The sequence below is a fragment of the Hemitrygon akajei genome, chromosome 24 (assembly GCF_048418815.1).
Source record: "Hemitrygon akajei chromosome 24, sHemAka1.3, whole genome shotgun sequence".
Lineage (NCBI taxonomy): Eukaryota > Metazoa > Chordata > Chondrichthyes > Myliobatiformes > Dasyatidae > Hemitrygon > Hemitrygon akajei.
The window spans coordinates 27,210,501-27,231,553 of NC_133147.1; the positions used below are offsets into that span (position 1 = coordinate 27,210,501).

The 21,053-nt window shown below is 48.5% G+C and overlaps 1 protein-coding gene across 1 annotated transcript; it reads left to right on the plus strand.

Annotated features, from left to right (window-relative positions):
- The first annotated feature begins 1,007 nt into the window (after positions 1–1,007).
- On the plus strand, positions 1,008–16,797 carry LOC140715598 (uncharacterized). Its single transcript, XM_073027965.1, has 4 exons — positions 1,008–1,189; positions 9,866–9,926; positions 10,794–10,844; positions 15,319–16,797. Exons 2-4 carry the CDS (start codon positions 9,911–9,913, stop codon positions 16,020–16,022), a joined length of 771 nt encoding a protein of 256 aa, XP_072884066.1. The 5' UTR covers positions 1,008–1,189; positions 9,866–9,910; the 3' UTR covers positions 16,023–16,797.
- Positions 16,798–21,053: the final 4,256 nt, after the last annotated feature.

Sequence of the window (21,053 nt, forward strand, 5' to 3'; positions counted from 1 at the left end):
CACGGAGTTGAATCTTTGGGAAATAATTTTAATCGAGCTGGATATTGAAGTGATGCTAATAATCCCTTATCATAGGATATCTTCATGGTTGGAACGAATTTAAACCGCAGGTCCATAACTTCCCGTGGATAATCTTCACAGAAACGAATCTCGGAACCTTTAAATTTAAAAACTGTGTTTCCTTGCATATTTCATGAATTGGTCTTTAACTTTGAAACGAAGGAATCAGACCATAACTGACCTTGGTTTATCCGGGTCCCGAGATTTCCAAGTGAAAATTCTATGCGCTCTTTCGATGTCGGGAGGTTGAGGTAAAATACCTGGAAACAGAGATTGAAACAAGTTAGTTGAAATAAATCTCCAGTCTCAGATCCTTCCTTCGATCCAACAATTCGAATATTATTCCGACGAGATCTTGCTTCCAAATCGATAATCTCATCTTGAAACTTTTCCAAAGCGAGCTGAAATCTCCGCGATTTGACGCTTCGCCTCCAAGTTCAGAATTCAGGGAAATAATATTTTCCTGCACAAATTGAAAACTCCCTCGTAACGACTTCATCTCAGAAGAGGTAGCATCCAGTTTTACCGTGTTGTTGTCCATGTTTTTATCGAGACCCATCAGCGAATGTTCTAGATGCTCAGCCCAAGCAGGTGCTTCCTCTGATTTTATTCCCCTGTCCATTGCTGGGTTCAGGAAGCTGCTTTCCACTTCTTAAAGATTGTGACGTAGTAACAACTCTACCCCTCTAAGATCCGACAAATAAAAGTTAAAAATTCAACTGGGGAAAAGGAAGAACTAATTGCAGCCACACAGATCTGTGGTCACTCCATTAGACAGTAGGCGGAGTCTCAATCCTCGGTAATTTCTACGGTGAGGACATCTTCGGCAGAGCTTTGCGGGCTGAAGGGCCTGTATTGTGCTGTAGGATTTCTATGTTTCTAAATGCAGACAGCACAATGAGTTAAATTGAACCACGAAGGCAAAATTCGAAGGGTGAAGAATGCAGGACTGAAGGAGCACGAAGCATTCAGAATGAGCCGGAAGAACTCGTGACGCCATGGGACACGGGTCAGTCTGACATCGTGGGCGTCACTGAGTCGCGGCTGAAAGAAGGCCAGAGTCGGGAGCGTAACATCAGAGGATGGAAAGGACAGACGGGCAGGCAAAGGCGGAGGTGTGGCTCCGTTGGTAAGAGGTGGAATTACATCTTTGGAAAGAGGTGACAGCGGGTCAGAGAATGCTGAGTCTTTATGGGTAGAGTTAAGAAACTGCAAGAGTGACAAAAACAGTGAAGGGAATCATATACGGGCCTCCAAATAGTAGCCAAGATGTGGGGTTGAGATTGCAAAGGGAGCTGGAAAAGGCATATAATAAGGGTAATGTCACAATCGTAATGGGGACTTCAATATGCAAGGGGATTGGGAAAATCAGATCGCAAGAGAGAAGGCTAACAAGAAGGCTTTTTACAGCAGCTTAGAAACATCTCCTCTGTACCTACTTCCAAGCACCTTAAAACTGCGCCCTATTGTGCTAGCCATTTCAGCCCCGGGGAAAAGCCTCTGACTATCCACACGATCAATGCCTCTCATCATCTTATACACCTCTCTCAGGTCACCTCTCATCCTCCGTTGCTCCAAGGAGAAAAGGCCAAGTTCACACAACCTATTGTCATACAGCATGCTCCCCAATGCCTTGTAAATCTCTTCTGCACCCTTTCTATAGTTTCCACATTGTTCCTGTAGTGAGCTGACCAGAATTGAGCACAGTACTCCAAGTGGGGTCTGACCAGGGTCCTTTATAGCTGCAACATCACCTCTCGGCCCCTTAACTCAATCTCATGGTTGTTGAAGGCCAATGTGGCCTTCTAAACCACAGAGTCAACCTGCGCAGCTGCTTTGAGCGTCCTATGGACTCGGACCCCAAGATCCCTCTGATCCTCCACACTGCCAAGAGTCTTACCATTAATACTATATTCTGCCATCATATTTGACCTACCAAAATAAACCACCTCACACTTATCTGGGTTGAACTCCATCTGCCACTTCTCAGCCCAGTTTTGCATCCTATCAATGTCCCGCTGTAACCTCTGACAGCCCTCCACACTATGTACAACAGCCCTAACCTTTGTGTCATCAGCAAATATACTAGCCATCCCTCCACTTCCTCATCCAGGTCATTTATAAAAATCATGGAGAAGAGCAGGGGGTCCCAGAACAGATCCCTGAGGTACACAACTGTTCACCGACCTCCATGCAGAATATAAACCGTCTACGACCACTCTTTTCCTTCTGTGAGCAAGCCAGTTCTGGATCCACAAAGCAATGTCCCCTTGGATCCCATGCCTCCTTACTTTCTCAATAAGCCTTGCATGGGGTACCTTGTCAAATGCCTTGTATATACACTACATCTACTGCTCAACCTTCATCAATGTGTTTAGTCACATCCTCAAAAAGTTCAATCAGGCTCATTAGGCACAACCTGCCTTTCACAAAGCCATGCTGACTATTCCTAATCATATTTTGCCTCTCTAAATGTTCATAAATCCTGCCTCTCGTGATCTTTTCCATCAACTTACCAACCACTGAAGTAAGACTCACCGGTCTATAATTTCCTGGGCTCTCTACTCCCTTTCTTTAATAAGGGAACAACATCTGCAACTCTCCAATCCTCCGGAACCTCCCTCTTTCCCACTGATGATACAAAGATCATTGCCAGAGGCTCAGCAATCTCCTCCCTCACCTCCCTCAGTACCCTGGGGTACATCTCATCCGGTCCCAGAGACTTATTCAAATCGATGCTTTTCAAAAGCTCCAGCACATCTTCTTTCTTAACATCTATATGCTCAAGCTTTTCAGTCCACTGTAAGTCATCCCTACAATCGTCAAGATCCTTTTCCATAGTGAATGCTGAAGCAAAGTATTCATTAAGTACCTCTGCTATCTCCTCCAGTTCCATTAACACTTTTCCACTGTCACACTTGATTGGTCCAATTCTCTCATGTCTTATCCTCGTGCTCTTCACATACTGTAGAATGTCTTGGGGTTTTCCTCAATTCTGCTCACCAAGGCCTTCTCATGGTCCCTTCTGGCTCTCCTCATTTCAATCTTAAGTTCCTTCCTGCTAGCCTTATAATCTTCTAGATCTCTATCAGTACTTAGTTTTTTGAATCTTTTGTAAGCTTTTCCTTTCTTCTTGATTAAGTTTTCAACAGCTTTTGTACACCACAGTTCCTGTACCCTACCATCCTTTCCCTGTCTCATTGGGACGTATCTACACAATATTCCCTGGTCATTTCCCACATTTCTTCCGTACATTTCCCTGAGAACATCTGTTCCCAATTTGTGCTACAAAGTTCCTGCCTGATATTTTCATATTTCCCCTTATTCCAATTAAACACTTTCCTAACTTGTCTGTCCCCATCCCGCTCCAATGTTCTGGTAATGGAGATAGAATTGTGATCACAGTCTCCAAAATGCTCTCCCACTGAGAGATCTGACACCTGACCAGGCTCTTTACCCAATAGCAGATCAAGAACCACCTCTCCTCTTATAAGCTTATCTACATATTGTGTCAGGAAACCTTCTTGAACACACCTAACAAACTCCACCCCATCTAAACCCCTTGCTCTAGGGAGATGCCAATCGACATTCGGGAAATTAAAATCCCTCATCACAACAACCCTGTTATCATTACACGTCTCCATAACCTGTCTCCCTATCTGCTTCTCGATGTCCCTGTTACTATTGGGTGGCCTATAAAAAACACCCATTTAAACCATCCGATTAAACGAAAGAAGATTTTCAAAGTATTCCAAAGACTTAATGCTCATATTATTTTTGTACAAGAAACTCATGTGAGGAAGGAGGACAAATATCGCTTTTTTAGGTCTTGGCGGGGTCAACAGTATCATTCGAATTCGAATGCCAAAGTTAAGGGAGTTTCAATTTTTATTGACTCCTCTATTGCATTTGTTCAACACGATATCCTTTCGGATCCGAATGGTAGATTTTTGTTAATTACGGGTTTACTCGGTAATAAAAAGGTTGCTATGGTTAATGTTTATGCCCCGAATGTGGATTGTCCTGACTTTTTTAAGTCCTTATTTACTTTTTTACCTAATTTAAATGAATATAAGTTAATAATGGGTGGTGACTTTAATTGTTGTTTAATTCCTTTGATGGACAAATCTACACCTATTCAGACTTTACCCAATAAGTCGGCCACTTGTATTAATTCCTTTTTGACTGATAATGGAGTTTTTGATATTTGGAGATTTCGTCATCCTAATGACAAAGAGTTTTCTTTTTTCTCACATGTTTATCACTCCTATTCGAGAATTGATTATTTTTTTATTGACTCTTGTTTTATTCCATCGGTAATTGGTTGTAATTATGATATTATAGCTATTTCTGACCATGCTCCATTAAAACTTTCTATTAATCTTACGGATACAGCTTTAAATGCTAGACAATGGCGATTTGACTCTACCTTATTGCAAGAACCGGACTTTATTAAATTTATGAAGGAACAGATTGATTTCTTCTTTTCAACTAATTCCACGGAGGATATCTCATGCGGAACACTTTGGGACACTTTAAAAGCGTATATACGTGGACAGATTATCTCGTATTCTGCTGGTCTGAGAAAACGCATTAAGAAGGAAACTCTTTTACTGGTTGATAAAATTAAAGAGATTGACAAGAAATATTCGACTACTCCTAGCATGGAACTTTATAAACAAAGGGTTGAACTTCAAATGGAACATAGTTTATTACTTACATCTCCGATAGAAAATCAATTAATGAAAACCAGATCTGATTTCTATATACATAGTGATAAATCAGGAAAACTGTTAGCTAGTCAGCTGAAGAATGTTTCAGTTAAACGCCAGATTACTAAGGTTCGACAGCAGAATGGGGATTTGACAGTTAACCATGATGACATAAATAAGTCTTTTCAAGACTTTTATACCTCCCTGTATAAATCTGAATTCCCTCAGGATCATAATACCATGTGTGATTTTCTCGGGAAATTGAATTTTCCAAAACTATCATCTGATGATCTTTCAGTAATAGATACTCCGTTTACGGATGCGGAAATTAAAGGGGTTATTTCCTCAATGAATTCTGGGAAAGCACCAGGTCCAGATGGGTATACAGTAGAATTTTTTAAATGTTTTTCTGATACTCTATCTCCTTGGCTATGCAAGGTTTTTGAAGAAGCAATTAGATTGAGGAAGTTGCCACAATCTTTTTATAGAGCTTCCATTTCTTTAATACTGAAGAAAGATAAAGACCCTACTGATTGTGCATCCTACAGACCAATATCTTTATTGAATGTGGATTCTAAGATTTTTTCCAAGTTGCTGGCTTCTAGGTTGGAGAAGGTATTACCCCAAATTATTTCGGAAGACCAAACCGGTTTTATTAAAAATCGCTATTCTTTTTTCAATGTTAGGAGATTATTGAATATTGTTTATACTCCTTCACATAATACTTCAGAATGTGTTATATCATTAGATGCAGAAAAAGCATTTGATAGAGTTGAATGGCCTTACTTATTTTATGTGTTGGAGAAGTTTAATTTCAGTCCGACCTTCATTTCTTGGATTAAACTGATATATCAAACTCCAGTAGCCTCGGTGTTTACTAATAATCAAAGATCTCCATTTTTTCGTTTATTTCGGGGCACTAGACAAGGTTGTCCTCTTAGTCCATTACTATTTAACATCGCTTTAGAACCTTTGGCAATTGCCATCAGAGAATCACAGGATATTTTGGGTATTAATCGTGGAACAGATATTCATAAGGTATCTTTATATGCAGACGATTTATTATTATTCATCTCTAATCCTGAGAAATCTATTCCAGCAGTCTTATCATTGTTGGCTCAATTTAGTGAGTTTTCTGGGTATAAGTTAAATCTTAATAAGAGTGAATTGTTTCCTTTGAATAGACAGGTCCCAAATTATGGTATTTTACCTTTTAAATTAGCTAATGATTCTTTTACTTATTTAGGGATTAAAATTACCAAAAACCATAAAGAATTATTTCGGTTTAATTTTTTACCCTTAATTGATCAGATTAAAGGTTTGTTTACTAAGTGGTCACCATTATCTTTATCTCTGATATGTAGGATTAATGCTATTAAGATGGTTATTTTACCTAAATTTTTATATGTTTTTCAAGCGGGTACCAATTTTTATTCCGAAATCCTTTTTTACTAATGTTGATTCAAAAATTTCTTCATATATATGGCAGAATAAAAATCCCAGGTTAGGTAAAATATACTTACAGAAGACAAAGAAGGATGGTGGGTTGGCATTACCTAATTTCAGATTTTATTATTGGGCAGTTAATATTAGATATTTGATATGTTGGTTGAAAGAATGGGATGGTCCTTTTGGCCCCCATTGGGTGAGTTTGGAAACCAAATCGGTTTCTGCTTATGCTCTGGGTTCTATCTTAGGGACATCTCTCCCTTTTGCTCTTTCTAAATTGCCGAAGCGAATTGACAACCCGATAGTTAAATATACCTTACGTATATGGTTTCAATTTCGGAAATTTTTCGGGTTGACTCAATTCGTGTTAAATAGTCCTATTGTATCTAATTGTTTTATCCACCCCTCAATTATAGATCATGCTTTTTTGGCTTGGAAAACTAAGGGATTATTAAGATTTTCCGACTTATTTTTGGACAACTGTTTTATGTCCTTTGAGCAACTAGCTAATAAATATAATTTGCCTAGATTTCATTTTTTTAGATACTTACAGGTTAGGCATTTTTTAAGTACGGTACTTCCTTCATTCCCAAATTCTCTGTCTTCAGATACTTTGGAAAGTTTGTTTGAATTAAACCCTTTTCAAAAAGGGCTTATATCAAAACTTTATAATATAATTATGAAGATACGTTCAGTGACCTTTGATAAGACCAAAAATGATTGGGAAAGAGAACTTAATCTTATTATTCCTATTGAGAATTGGGATAGAATTCTTAAATTAGTTAATACATCATCTATATGTGCCAAACATTCATTATTACAATTTAAGGTTGTACATAGGGCCCATATGTCCAAGGATAAATTAGCTCATTTTTATTCTCATATAAACCCTATTTGTGACAGATGTCAATTAGAAATCGCTTCTTTAACTCATATGTTTTGGTCATGTCCACTTTTGAGAAAATATTGGAAAGATATTTTTGATATTATTTCGGCGGTATTGAACATTGATTTACAACCCCATCCTATTACCGCAATTTTTGGTTTACCGATGATGGACTTACTTCACTTATCTCCTTCCGCCTGTCGAATGATTGCTTTTCTCACTTTGATGGCTAGAAGATCTATTTTGTTGAATTGGAAGGAAATTAATCCTCCCACGGTATTTCATTGGCTTTCTCAAACTATGTTATGTCTAAATTTAGAAAAAATTAGAAGTGCTGTATTTGATACTTCTATTAAATTTGAAAAGATATGGAGACCATTTATTCAATATTTTCATATGATGTAATGGCCCTGTGCCAGGCTTATCGGTTTTTTTTCAGCTTTAATCGTATGTATGTTGAGAGGATCGGAGTTGACGTCATTGATGTTTATGTATACTCGTGAGATACTATGAACAGCCCTTTTTTTCTCTTTTTTAAAAGTTTTTTTTATTTTTTTTCTTTGTTTTTTTTTTCTTTTTCTTGATACTAGATTAGTAGATTAGCTAACTTTCTTAGATAGATTTTTTTTCTCTTTTTTATACTATATATTATGGAATATCTAAACTTACCTTGTTCATATATATACTATATGGTTTATGTTTTGGGAAACTTACTTATCCTGTATTCATTGTTTATGTATTTCTTTATGTATAATGGGAGTCTATATATTTGTAATCCCTTACCATTATTTGAATTGTATCTCATTCATAATATTCTAAATATTAATAAAAAGATTGAAAGAGAAAAAACACCCAGTAGAGTTATTGACCCCTTCCTGTTTCTAACTCCATCCACAGAGACTCCGTGGACAATCCCTCCATGTCTTTCTCCTTTTCTGCAGCCGTGACACTATCTCTGATCAGCAGTGCCATCCCCCACCTCTTTTGCCTCCCTCCCTGTCCTTTGTGAAATATCTAAAGCCCGGTACTTGAAGTAACCATTCCTGCCCCTGAGCCATCCAAGTCTCTGTAATGGCCACAACATCGTAGCTCCAAGTACTGATCCATGCTCTAAGCTCATCTGCTTTGTTCAGAATACTCCTTGCATTAAAATAGACACATCACAAACCATCAGTCTGAGCACATCCCTTCCCTATCACCTGCCTATCCTCCCTCTCGCACTGTCTCCAAGCTTTCTCTATTTGTGAGCCAACCGCCCCTTCCTCCATCTCTTCAGTTCGGTTCCCCCCCCCCCCCCCCGCGAGCAATTCTAGTTTAAACTCTCCCCAATAGCCTTAGCAAACCTCCCTGTCAGGATATTGGTCCCGCTGGGATTCAAATGCAACCCGTCCTTTTTGTACAGGTCACGCCTGCCCCAAAAGAGATCCCAATGATCCAGAAATCTGAATCCCTGCCCCCTGCTCCAATCACTCAGCCACGCAGTTACCCTCCACCTCATACAGTTCGTCTACTCACTGTCAAGAGGACACAGGTTTAAGGTGCTGGGAGTAGGTACAGAGGAGATGTCGGGGGTAAGTTTTTTACTCAGAGAGTGGTGAGTGTGTGGAATGGGCTGCTGGTAACGGTGGTGGAGGTGGATACGATAGGGTCTTTTAAGAGACTTTTAGATAGGTACATGGAGCTTAGAAAAATAGAGGGCTATAGGTAAGCCTAGTGATTTCTAAGGTAGGGACACGTTCAGCACAACTTTGTGGGCCGAAGGGCCTGTATTGTGCTGTAGGTTTTCTATGTTTCTCCCCTCCCTCCTTTCCTTCCCCTCTCCCATTCCCTCCACTACCTTGTGCTCCTCCTCCCCCGAGCCCATCCGCTCTTCCTCTCCTCCCCAAATACCTCCTCCCCCTCCCCTCCCTCCCCCACGCCCCTCCTCCCACCCCTCACCCACATCACAAACAACCCTCCCCAGTCTGGCCCGGGTCACAATGCCTCCCTGTCAGTGAGGGCCCTGAGGGGACGGGGGAAGGGCAGACATTGCCTGGACCCTGCCAGGGTCAGACCCCACCTCAGTCGGGTCAGAGACAGAGAGAGAGGGAACGGAAGAGAGGGTCTGCTGTGGGGAAAGAGAGCATCGAGACCTGTGAGGGAAAGTGAGGGAGAGGGAGACGGGAGGTGGAGAGACAGAACATCAGGACTGAGAGAGCCTCAAGCCCGCGACTGAGAGAGCGAGCAAAGGCAGGAGGAGAGAGAGGCCGTTGAGACTGTGAGTGAGAGAGTCGGAGAGAAGGAGAGAGAGCACCTCAGGATTGTGACAGAGGAGGAGGAGAAGCCTCAACAGGGCTCTCACCCCCTCCTCCCAATGGCTCTACTCCTGTCGTGGAGAAACATAGTGGTGGGTGAGGCAGGGAACCCCTGTTCGAGGGTGTCAGAGGGAGCAGAATGCTGCGAGTACCTCGGGCAGATCCTCCTCGCTTCCTTTGGCTCTGTTATCCTCGTTATCATCATCATTAACACCATTCTCATGGTGAGAGTCTTCAATAGTCAACACCCCCCAGATTACCCATTCTCCCCTCCCCTTCCCCCACACCCTCACCCTCCCCTCTCCGACTGTGTGTGTGTGTGAGAGAGAGAGAGAGAGAGAGAGAGAGAGAGAGAGAGAGAGAGAGAGAGAGAGGGCGAGAGGGAGAGAGAGAGAGAGAGAGAGTGAGTGAGTGAGTGAGTGAGTTCCAGCTCTCTTTGTGACCTGTGACTCTTCATTCTACAGGTTTATTCCAAGTTCCCGATCGCAGCCATTGGTCATAAACGCAAGATGGTTCAGAGAGAACGTGAGTGTTGACTTGGAAGCAACGTCATGGTGAAAGGGCAAAATCTGCACCGTGGATCCATCACCATTTCCCTCTGTCCTGGGGGGCGGAGAGGCAGAATGGGGTAAAGAGAGAGAGAGAGGGGAGGGAGAATGGTGAGAGAGAGATATAGAGGGGAGTGAGAATGGGGTAGAAATAGAGGGGAGGGAGAAAGAATGGGGAGAGGGAGAGGGGGAATAGTGGCAGAGAAACAGGAGAAAGAATGGGAGAGGAAAATGGAGAGGGAGAGGAAGGAAGAGAGGAAGAATGTGGAAGAGAGAGGGGGATGAAGAGTGACAGGGAGAATGGGAAAGGGACAGAGAGAGAGAGGGGGGGGAGTGAGAATGGGGTAGAAATAGAGGGGAGGGAGAATGGTGAGAGAGAGATATAGAGGGGAGTGAGAATGGGGTAGAAATAGAGGGGAGGGAGAAAGAATGGGGAGAGGGAGAGGGGGAATAGTGGCAGAGGAAGGAAGAGAGGAAGAATGTGGAAGAGAGAGGGGATGAAGAGTGAGAGAAAGGGAGAGAGAGGGAGAGGAGAATAGAGGGGGGAGGGAGAAAGGGAAAATGAGAGGGAGAAAGGGAAATAGAGGAAGTAAACGATAGTGAGAAGTGGGGGGGAGACGGAGACGGGAATGCTATCCATAGACACTCACTACAGAGAGAGAGAGGGCAGATGAGGAACTGTGGAAATGAGAGGGAATAACAGAGGGTTGTAGGAGGGAGTGAGTGAGTTGGAGGTTTTACAAACAAGCGAGGGGTCTGTGTGAGTTGTGAGGCACACTCCCTCCCTTGGCAAGGGGTTGGTGAGGGAGTCATACACTGACTGAGGGTCTGTGTTCCTCCGCAGGTAGGGGATTCCTGAGGCTGGAGTCCTCGCTCCTTATGGGAGCCGCAGCAGGTAAGTCCTGGGGAGGTGGAGGGGGGCGTAAATGCAGCTGATCACATCAGTCCTCCACGAGATTCCTCATCCCTCCCCTTGAGGTTCCACTCCCTCAAGGTGTTAAATCAAGAGATCTCTCTCTGAGATTCCTCAACAGGTACAACGGGTGTGTCACACAAAATGCTGGAGGAACTCAGCAGGCCAGGCAGCGTCTGTGGAAAAGAGAACAGTCGATGTTTCAGCGGGACAGAAGTTCAGTCCTGTTGAAGGGTCTCGGCTCAAACCGTCGACTGTATAGATGCTGCCTGGTCTGCTGAGTTCCTCCCGCATTGTGTGTTTTGCTTTGGATTTCCAGCATCTGCAGATTTTCTCTTGTTTGGGACAACTGATATATCCCTCTGTTAGAGAACCCTCTCCCACAGTGGAGCAGTGGGGTGGGGTGGGGGTGGAGGACAGGAAGGTTGAATTGTGGAATTTTTTGGGAGCAGTACAAAGTATATATATCTCACTGTCTACAACCCTGAGATTTGTTTTCCTGTGGGCATACTGAACAAATCTATGGAATAGTAACTATAACCCAATGAAAGATCAACCAGAGAGCAGAAGACAACAAATGCAAAAAAAAAAAAAATCAGAAATAAATAATGAAATAATGAGATAAAGAGTTCCTAACGTGAGATCATTGGTTGTAGAAACATTTCAATGATGAGGCAAGTGAGTGTAGCTATCCCTTTTTGTTCGAGAGCCTGATGGTTGAGGGGTAGTAACTGTTCTTGAACCTGGAGGTGCGAGTCCTGAGGCTCCTGTACCTTCTACCTGATGGCAGCAGTGAGAAGAGAGCCTGGCCTGGGTGGTGGGGATCTCTGATGATGGATGCTGCTTTCCTACAGCAATCTTTCCTGTAGATGTGCTGAATGGTTGGGAGGGTTTTGCCCCTGATGTACTGGGCCAAATCCACTACCTGTTGGAGGATTTTCCACTCAAAGACATTGGTGTTTCCATACCAGGCTGTAACGCAGCCAATCAGCACAATCACCACCACACATCTGTAAAACGTTGTCACTCTCCACCACACATCTGTAAAACGTTGTCACTCTCCACCACTCATCTGTAAAACTGTCACTCTCCACCACACATCTGTAAAACGTTGTCACTCTCCACCACACATCTGTAAAATGTTGTCACTCTCCACCACTCATCTGTAAAACTGTCACTCTCCACCACACATCTGTAAAACTTTGTCACTCTCCACCACACATCTGTAAAACTTTGTCACTCTCCACCACACATCTGTAAAACGTTGTCACTCTCCACCACACATCTGTAAAACTGTCACTCTCCACCACACATCTGTAAAACTTTGTCACTCTCCACCACACATCTGTAAAACTTTGTCAAAGTTTTAGATGCCATGCCAAACCTCTGCAGGAAGTAGAGGTGCTGCTGTGCTGATGCCAATTGTACGGCAAGAGATTTGGAGGGGTGTGCAGATCGCTGTGTTCAAGGGGCAGAACAGGGGAGGTGTCAACGGACCTCAGGGGTCAGTACAGGAGAGGTGTTAGACGTGGGACCTCAGGGGTCAGTACAGGAGAGGTGTCAGACGTAGGACCTCAGGGGTCAGTACAGGAGAGGTGTCAGATGTGGGATCTCAGGGGTCAGTACAGGAGAGGTGTTAAACGTAGGACCTCAGGGGTCAGTACAGGAGAGATGTCAGACATGGGACCTCAGGGGTCAGTACAGGAGGGGTGTCAGACGTGGGACCTCAGGGGTCAGTACAGGAGCGGTGTCAGACGTAGGACCTCAGGAGTCTGTGGACTGAGATCCATTTGCCCTCCCTGAATTACACAGCTCCCCAGTCATCCACAATATTAATCTTCGCCACCAATGTCACCTCATTTCATGTTGTCTGCAAGCTCACTGAGATTGTGTGGTGTGATCGGGTGTGAGGTTCATGGAAAGTTGGTGTTGTGGTCAGTGTAGAAGGTTGTCGTCGGTTACAACAGGACATTGACAGGATGCAGAGCTGGGCTGAGAAGAGGCAGATGGAGTTCAAGCTGGAAAAGTGTGAAGTGATTCACTCTGGAAGGTCAAATCTGAAGGCAGGACTCTTAGCAGCGTGAAGGAACAGAGGGATGTTGGGTCCTCATGCGTAGAACCCTGAAAATTGCAGTGCTAGATGATGGGGTGGCTAAGAAGCTGTTTGGTGTGTTGGGCTTCATCAGACCAGAGCCACGAGATGATGTTGCAGCTCGACAAAACTCTGGCTGGAAAACACTTGGAGTTTTGTGCTCAGTTCTGGTCACTTCCTTACAGGGAGGATGTGGGAGCTTTCGAGAGAGTGCAGAGGAGATTTACCAGGATACTGCCCAGATTAGAGAGTGTGTCTAATGAGGAAAATTTGAGTGAGCTGGGGCATCTCTGTCTGGGGTGAAGGAGGATGAGAGGTGACTTGACAGACGTGTACAAGATGATCAGAGGCAGAGACAGAGTGGACAGCCCGAGACCTTTTCCCGGGGCAAAAATGGCCAATACAAGGGGGCAAAATTTTGAGGTGTTTGGAGGAAAGAACAGGTAGATTTTTTGAAAATACAACCGTGCTGGGTGTGTTGAATGTGCTCCCAGAGGCTGACACACCGGATATTTGAGAAAGTTTCAGAGAGACACTGGAAGATTGAAAAGAGGAGGGTTATGTAAGAGGAAAGGATTCGATTGATCTCAGATTCAGTTAAAAAGTCAGAATTGGATTTAATATCACCAGTATATGTTCAAAATTGTTGTTTTATGGCTGAATGACATTGCAATACCAGCTATTAAACACTACAAATTACAGAAAGTGTATATAAAATAAATTAAATAATTAGAGGAAAAAGAGAGGGAAAATATTGAGTAAGGATTCACAGGTTCACTGTTCATTCAGAAATCTGATGGCGGAGGGGATGAAGCTGTTTCTGAATCATTGTGTGTGTGTCTTCAGGCTCCTGTCCCTCGTCCCCGAATGTGACAAAGTCCTCTCCTGGGTGTGGGGATGATGTGTGCCACCATTTGAGGCATCCCCATTTAATGATCTTTTCGAGGCTGGGGAGGCCTGTGCGCGCGGCAGAGTTGATTGAGTTTACATCTTTCTGCACCTTTGTCCGATCCTGTGCAATGGCCCATCTGTCCCAGACGGTGATGCAGCCATTCAGAACGCTCCCCACAGTACCTCTGCAGAAATCTGTGAGTCTTTAGTGACCGATCCTCAAACTGCGAACGAAATACAGCAGCTGTTGTATCCGTCGGCCAGAGACTCGATATCTCCCGTTACCCAGACTCGATATCTCCCGTCGGCCAGGGGCTCGATATCTCCCGTTACCCAGACTCGATATCTCTCATTGGCCAGGGGCTCGATATCTCCCGTTACCCAGACTCGATATCTCTCATTGGCCAGGGGCTCGATATCTCCCGTTACCCAGACTCGATATCTCCCGTCGGCCAGGGCTCGATATCTCCCGTTACCCAGACTCGATATCTCCCGTCGTCCAGGGACTCGATATCTCCCGTCGGCCAGGGACTCGATATTTCCAATTGCCCAGACTCGATATCTCCCGTCGGCCAAGGCTCGATATCTCTCATCGGCCCAGACTCGATATCTCCCATTGGCCAGAGACTCGATATCTCCCGTCGGCCAAGGCTCGATATCTCTCATCGGCCCAGACTCGATATCTCCCATTGGCCAGAGACTCGATATCTCCCGTCGGCCCAGACTCGATATCTCCAGTCGGCCAGGGGCTCGATATCTCCCATTGGCCAGGGGCTCAATATCTCCCATTGGCCAGACGCGATATCTCTTGTCAGCCAAGGTTTCCTAACGTGTCCGGTTTACCCCCTCATTCTCATGGGACCATGGTGTTCTTGATCTCTTAAAAGCCTCCTGCTTGCTGTTTGAAGTTCAAAGTCAATTACAAATAAGAATATAATAAATATATACATGTATAAGCTGAACAGGCAGCGAGGAGGGAAATACTGAGGAAGAGTTGGTCGGTTCATTCCCCACTACGAGGGGATGGAGCTGTTCCTGTCCCCCCTCCGTGAGGCAGCAATGAGACGAGGGCTGGTCCTGGGTGAGGGGCGTCCGCAGTGACGGATGCTGACTTTTCGAGGCATCACCTTTCGAAGGTGTGCTCGATGCTGGGGAGGCCAGTGCTGAGTTCACAACTTCCTGCAACTTTTCCCTGATCCTGTGCGGCCTCGTGGCCCCACACATCGGTCTCGCCCGAAGCTCTTGTATCCTGGGAAGGGGGTGCGTGTCGAGGGCTGGTTTTGGTGTAGGGGAGTGGTGTAGGTAGATCAAGGGTGTGTTCAGGGGGTCAAGTGGAGATGGGGGTGTTGTCTTCTACCATGACACAAACTGAATCATGTTTCATTTTTTTCTCTCTCCTCCCTACCTCCATCCTATCCCTTCCCTCCTCACTCCCCTCCCTCCCCCTACTCCCTCTTCCTCCTCTACCCTCAGGCGAGCCTGCGCCAGCCCCTCCCTCGCTGCCCTCCTGCCTCTCCCCCGGCCCCTCCCCTTTGCCCCAGGCGAGCCGCGGCCTGAGCGGAGGAGATCCACCGCGGGGGACGCCCACCCCAACACACTCCCTCGCCGACCCCGAGGAGGCAGAGCCCAAAAAGGGGCTGAGAGGCGACTCTCGCTCCCGCCCCTGCACTCGCCTCTGCCCCCCTGCCTGCCAGGGGCAGCCTGCCCCTCCCTGTGTCTCCCCGAGCCCCCCCACCTCACTCGGCAGTGTGGCCTACAATGGAGGCAGCGACCAGGAGGAGATGGAGACGGACCCTCCCTCCCCCACCCCCTCTCTTCCTCACTACCCTCGGGATTACCACTCCTCCCCCTCCTACCGCTCCTCCCGCCCTTCCCCATCCCTCCGCGCTCGTGCCACCAACTCCCTCGTCTCTCCCCAACCCTCCCTCTCCCTCGACTCTACCCGTACCGCACCCAGCCTCCTCTCCCGGCGTTCCTACTCCCTCGCCTCCACCCGCCCCACCCCCCTCCCTCATCTCCCGGCCCACACCTTCCCTCGTCTCGTCTGTCCCCTCCCAGTCTCTTGCCTCCTCACCCTCCGCCTCCCCCTCTCCTTCATCCTCCACTTCCCCCTGCCCCTCCGTCGTTCAGCAGGATTCCCGCCCTCCTACCTCTGTGGGCGAGGAGGAAGAGAGTGAGCAGGAAGGGTCGGGTGAGGAATACACTCCTCCGCCCACCATCCACCTGGTCCCCAACCCCCGCCTCCATCGGGCTCTCCCTCCCCATGAGGGAACCACACCTCCAACCAGCCGGTTGCCCCTCCCCTCCCCCTCCTCAGCCTCGCCCCCACACCCTCCCACTCTCCCATCGGGATCCCACCCTCCCACCTCTGAGGAAGAGGATTCATCCTCGCCCCACACTCCTCATCCGGGTGAGGAGGGAGGTCGACTCTGGGACGGTGGGTGTGTCCACCGGGTGCTCCCTCACTCTGAGGGGATGTCTCCCCGGGGTCGCCTCCCCGTCACCTCCCCCCACTCCGTCCCCCTGAGGGGAGGGGAAGAACAAGTCCGAGTGTACCGCCGGGTTCCTATTGCCCACCGCCACCTGAGGACTCAGCCCCGGGAACAGACTCCACCCTCTCCTCCCCCTCCCTCCCGCCCCCTTTGCCCCCATCCTTCTCTTTGGCTAAAGGCCCACCACCAGGAGCCGGGAGCGAGTGTCCCTTCCCCACGGGACGGCCCACGGGGGCCTGTGTGTGACGCCAGGAACCGGGGTTCTCGGTTCCGTCAGGGGAGGGGTGAACAATAGCCCCCTCCTCCCACAACACAAATCCGAGGCATCACAAGGAAGAGAGAGGGATCCTCGACATCCCCTCCTACCCCTGACACCCTACTTCCCCACCAACAGACTCTTCCCTCGCCCTGGACTCCGACCGTCCGGGGGGACAAGATGCACAGATCGAGCTCCATAACAAAATAAAGTGTCAACATTAACTGTCTGGTCTCCGGGTCGTCACTGGGAGGGGAGGGGCGAGGCCTGAGGGAGGGGGGTGAACAGGAGGACGGGGAGTGTAGGGGTTACAGAGATAGGGAGAGGCGAGGCCTGAGGGAGGGGGTGAACAGGAGGACGGGAAGTGTAGGGTTACAGAGATAGGGAGGGGTTTGAACAGGAGGACGGGGAGTGTAGGGGATACAGAGATAGGGAGGGGTTTGAACAGGAGGATGGGGAGTGTAGGGGTTACAGAGATAGGGAGGGGGTGAGGGAGGGGTTTGAACAGGAGGACGGGGAGTGTAGGGGTTACAGAGATAGGGAGGGGCGAGGCCTGAGGGAGGGGGAGAACAGGAGGACGGGGAGTGTAGGGTTACAGAGATAGGGAGGGGGTGAGGGAGGGGTTGGAACAGGAGGACGGGGAGTGTAGCGGTTACAGAGATAGGGAGGGGGTGAGGGAGGGGTTGGAACAGGAGGATGGGGAGTGTAGGGGTTACAGAGATAGGGAGGGGTGAGGGAGGGGTTTGAACAGGAGGATGGGGAGTGTAGGGGTTACAGAGATAGGGAGGGGGTGAGGGAGGGGTTGGAACAGGAGGATGGGGAGTGTAGGGGTTACAGAGATAGGGAGGGGTGAGGGAGGGATTTGAACAGGAGGATGGGGAGTGTAGGGGTTACAGAGATAGGGAGGGGGTGAGGGAAGGGTTTGAACAGGAGGACGGGGAGTGTAGGGGTTACAGAGATAGGGAGGGGTTTGAACAGGAGGACGGGGAGTGTAGGGGTTACAGAGATAGGGAGGGGGTGAGGGAGGGGTTTGTACAGGAGGACGGAGAGTGTAGGGGTTACAGAGATAGGGAGGGGTTTGAACAGGAGGACGGGGAGTGTAGGGTTACAGAGATAGGGAGGGGTTTGAACAGGAGGACAGGGAGTGTAGGGTTCACAGAGATAGGGAGGGGTTTGAACAGGAGGACAGGGAGTGTAGGGGTTACAGAGATAGTGAGGGGTTTGAACAGGAGGACAGGGAGTGTAGGGTTCACAGAGATAGGGAGGGGTTTGAACAGGACGACGGGGAGTGTAGGGTTCACAGAGATAGGGAGGGGTTTGAACAGGAGGACAGGGAGTGTAGGGGTTACAGAGATAGGGAGGGGGTGAGGGAGGGGTTTGTACAGGAGGACGGAGAGTGTAGGGGTTACAGAGATAGGGAGGGGGTGAGGGAGGGGTTTGTACAGGAGGACGGAGAGTGTAGGGGTTACAGAGATAGGGAGGGGTTTGAACAGGAGGACGGGGAGTGTAGGGTTACAGAGATAGGGAGGGGTTTGAACAGGAGGACGGGGAGTGTAGGGGTTACAGAGATAGGGAGGGGGAGAAGGAGGGGTTTAAACAGGAGGACAGGGAGTGTAGGGTTCACAGAGATAGGGAGGGGTTTGAACAGGAGGACGGAGTGTAGGGGTTACAGAGATAGTGAGGGGTTTGAACAGGAGGACAGGGAGTGTAGGGTTCACAGAGATAGGGAGGGGTTTGAACAGGACGACGGGGAGTGTAGGGTTCACAGAGATAGGGAGGGGTTTGAACAGGAGGACAGGGAGTGTAGGGGTTCACAGAGATAGGGAGGGGGTGAGGGAGGGGTTTGAACAGGAAGACGGGGAGTGTAGGGGTTACTGAGATAGGGAGGAGGTGAGGGAGGGGTATAAACAGGAGGACAGGGAGTGTAGGGGTTCACAGAGATAGGGAGGGGTTTGAACAGGAAGACGGGGAGTGTAGGGGTTACAGAGATAGGGAGGGGGTGAGGGAGGGGTTTGAACAGGAGGACGGGGAGTGTAGGGGTTACAGAGATAGGGAGCGGTTTGAACAGGAGGACGGGGAGTGTAGGGGTTACAGAGATAGGGAGGGGGTGAGGGAGGGGTTTGAACAGGAGGACAGGGAGTGTAGGGGTTACAGAGATAGGGAGGGGGTGAGGGAGGGGTTTGAACAGGACGGGGAGTGTAGGGGTTACAGAGATAGGGAAGGGGTGAGGGAAGGGTTTGAACAGGAGGACGGGGAGTGTAGGGGTTACAGAGATAGGGAGGGGGTGAGGGAGTGGTTTGAACAGGAGGACGGAGAGTGTAGGGGTTCACAGAGATAGGGAGGGGTTTGTACAGGAGGACGGGGAGTGTAGGGGTTACAGAGATAGGGAGGGGGTGAGGGAGTGGTTTGAACAGGAGGACGGGGAGTGTAGGGGTTACAGAGATAGGGAGGGGTTTGAACAGGAGGACGGGAAGTGTAGGGGTTACAGAGATAGGGAGGGGTTTGAACAGGAGGACGGGGAGTGTAGGGGTTACAGAGATAGGGAGGGGGTGAGGGAGTGGTTTGAACAGGAGGACGGGGAGTGTAGGGGTTACAGAGATAGGGAGGGGTTTGAACAGGAGGACGGGGAGTGTAGGGGTTACAGAGATAGCGAGGGGGTGAGGGAGAGGTTTGAACAGGAGGACGGGGAGTGTAGAGGTTACAGAGATAGCGAGGGGGTGAGGGAGGGGTTTGAACAGGAGGACGGGGAGTGTAGGGGTTACAGAGATAGCGAGGGGGTGAGGGAGGGGTTTGAACAGGAGGACGGGGAGTGTAGGGGTTACAGAGATAGGGAGGGGGTGAGGGAGTGGTTTGAACAGGAGGACGGGGGAGTGTAGGGGTTACAGAGATAGGGAGGGGTTTGAACAGGAGGACGGGGAGTGTAGGGGTTACAGAGATAGCGAGGGGGTGAGGGTGAGGTTTGAACAGGAGGACGGGGAGTGTAGAGGTTACAGAGATAGCGAGGGGGTGAGGGAGGGGTTTGAACAGGAGGACGGGGAGTGTAGGGGTTACAGAGATAGGGAGGGGGTGAGGGAGTGGTTTGAACAGGAGGACGGGGAGTGTAGGGGTTACAGAGATAGGGAGGGGTTTGAACAGGAGGACGGGGAGTGTAGGGGTTACAGAGATAGCGAGGGGGTGAGGGAGAGGTTTGAACAGGAGGACGGGGAGTGTAGAGGTTACAGAGATAGCGAGGGGGTGAGGGAGGGGTTTGAACAGGAGGACGGGGAGTGTAGGGGTTACAGAGATAGCGAGGGGGTGAGGGAGAGGTTTGAACAGGAGGACGGGGAGTGTAGAGGTTACAGAGATAGCGAGGGGGTGATGGAGGGGTTTGAACAGGAGGACGGGGAGTGTAGAGGTTACAGAGAGAGCGAGGGGGTGAGGGAGGGGTTTGAACAGGAGGACGGGGAGTGTAGGGGTTACAGAGATAGCGAGGGGGTGAGGGAGAGGTTTGAACAGGAGGACGGGGAGTGTAGAGGTTACAGAGATAGCGAGGGGGGTGAGGGAGGGGTTTGAACAGGAGGACGGGGAGTGTAGGGGTTACAGAGATAGCGAGGGGGTGAGGGAGGGGTTTGAACAGGAGGACGGGGAGTGTAGGGGTTACAGAGATAGGGAGGGGTTTGAACAGGAGGATGGGGAGTGTAGGGGTTACAGAGATAGCGAGGGGGTGAGGGAGAGGTTTGAACAGGAGGACGGGGAGTGTAGAGGTTACAGAGATAGGGAGGGGGTGAGGGAGGGGTTTGAACAGGAGGACGGGGAGTGTAGGGGTTACAGAGATAGGGAGGGGGTGAGGGAGTGGTTTGAACAGGAGGACGGGGAGTGTAGGGGTTACAGAGATAGGGAGGGGTTTGAACAGGAGGACGGGGAGTGTAGGGGTTACAGAGATAGCGAGGGGGTGAGGGAGAGGTTTGAACAGGAGGACGGGGAGTGTAGAGGTTACAGAGATAGCGAGGGGGTGAGGGAGGGGTTTGAACAGGAGGACGGGGAGTGTAGGGGTTACATAGATAGGGAGGGGTTTGAACAGGAGGACGGGGAGTGTAGGGGTTACAGAGATAGGGAGGGGTTTGAACAGGAGGACGGGGAGTGTAGGGGTTACAGAGATAGCGAGGGGGTGAGGGAGAGGTTTGAACAGGAGGACGGGGAGTGTAGAGGTTACAGAGATAGCGAGGGGGTGATGGAGGGGTTTGAACAGGAGGACGGGGAGTGTAGAGGTTACAGAGATAGCGAGGGGGTGTGGGAGGGGTTTGAACAGGAGGACGGGGAGTGTAGGGGTTACAGAGATAGGGAGGGGTTTGAACAGGAGGACGGGGAGTGTAGGGGTTACAGAGATAGCGAGGGGGTGAGGGAGAGGTTTGAACAGGAGGACGGGGAGTGTAGAGGTTACAGAGATAGCGAGGGGGTGAGGGAGGGGTTTGAACAGGAGG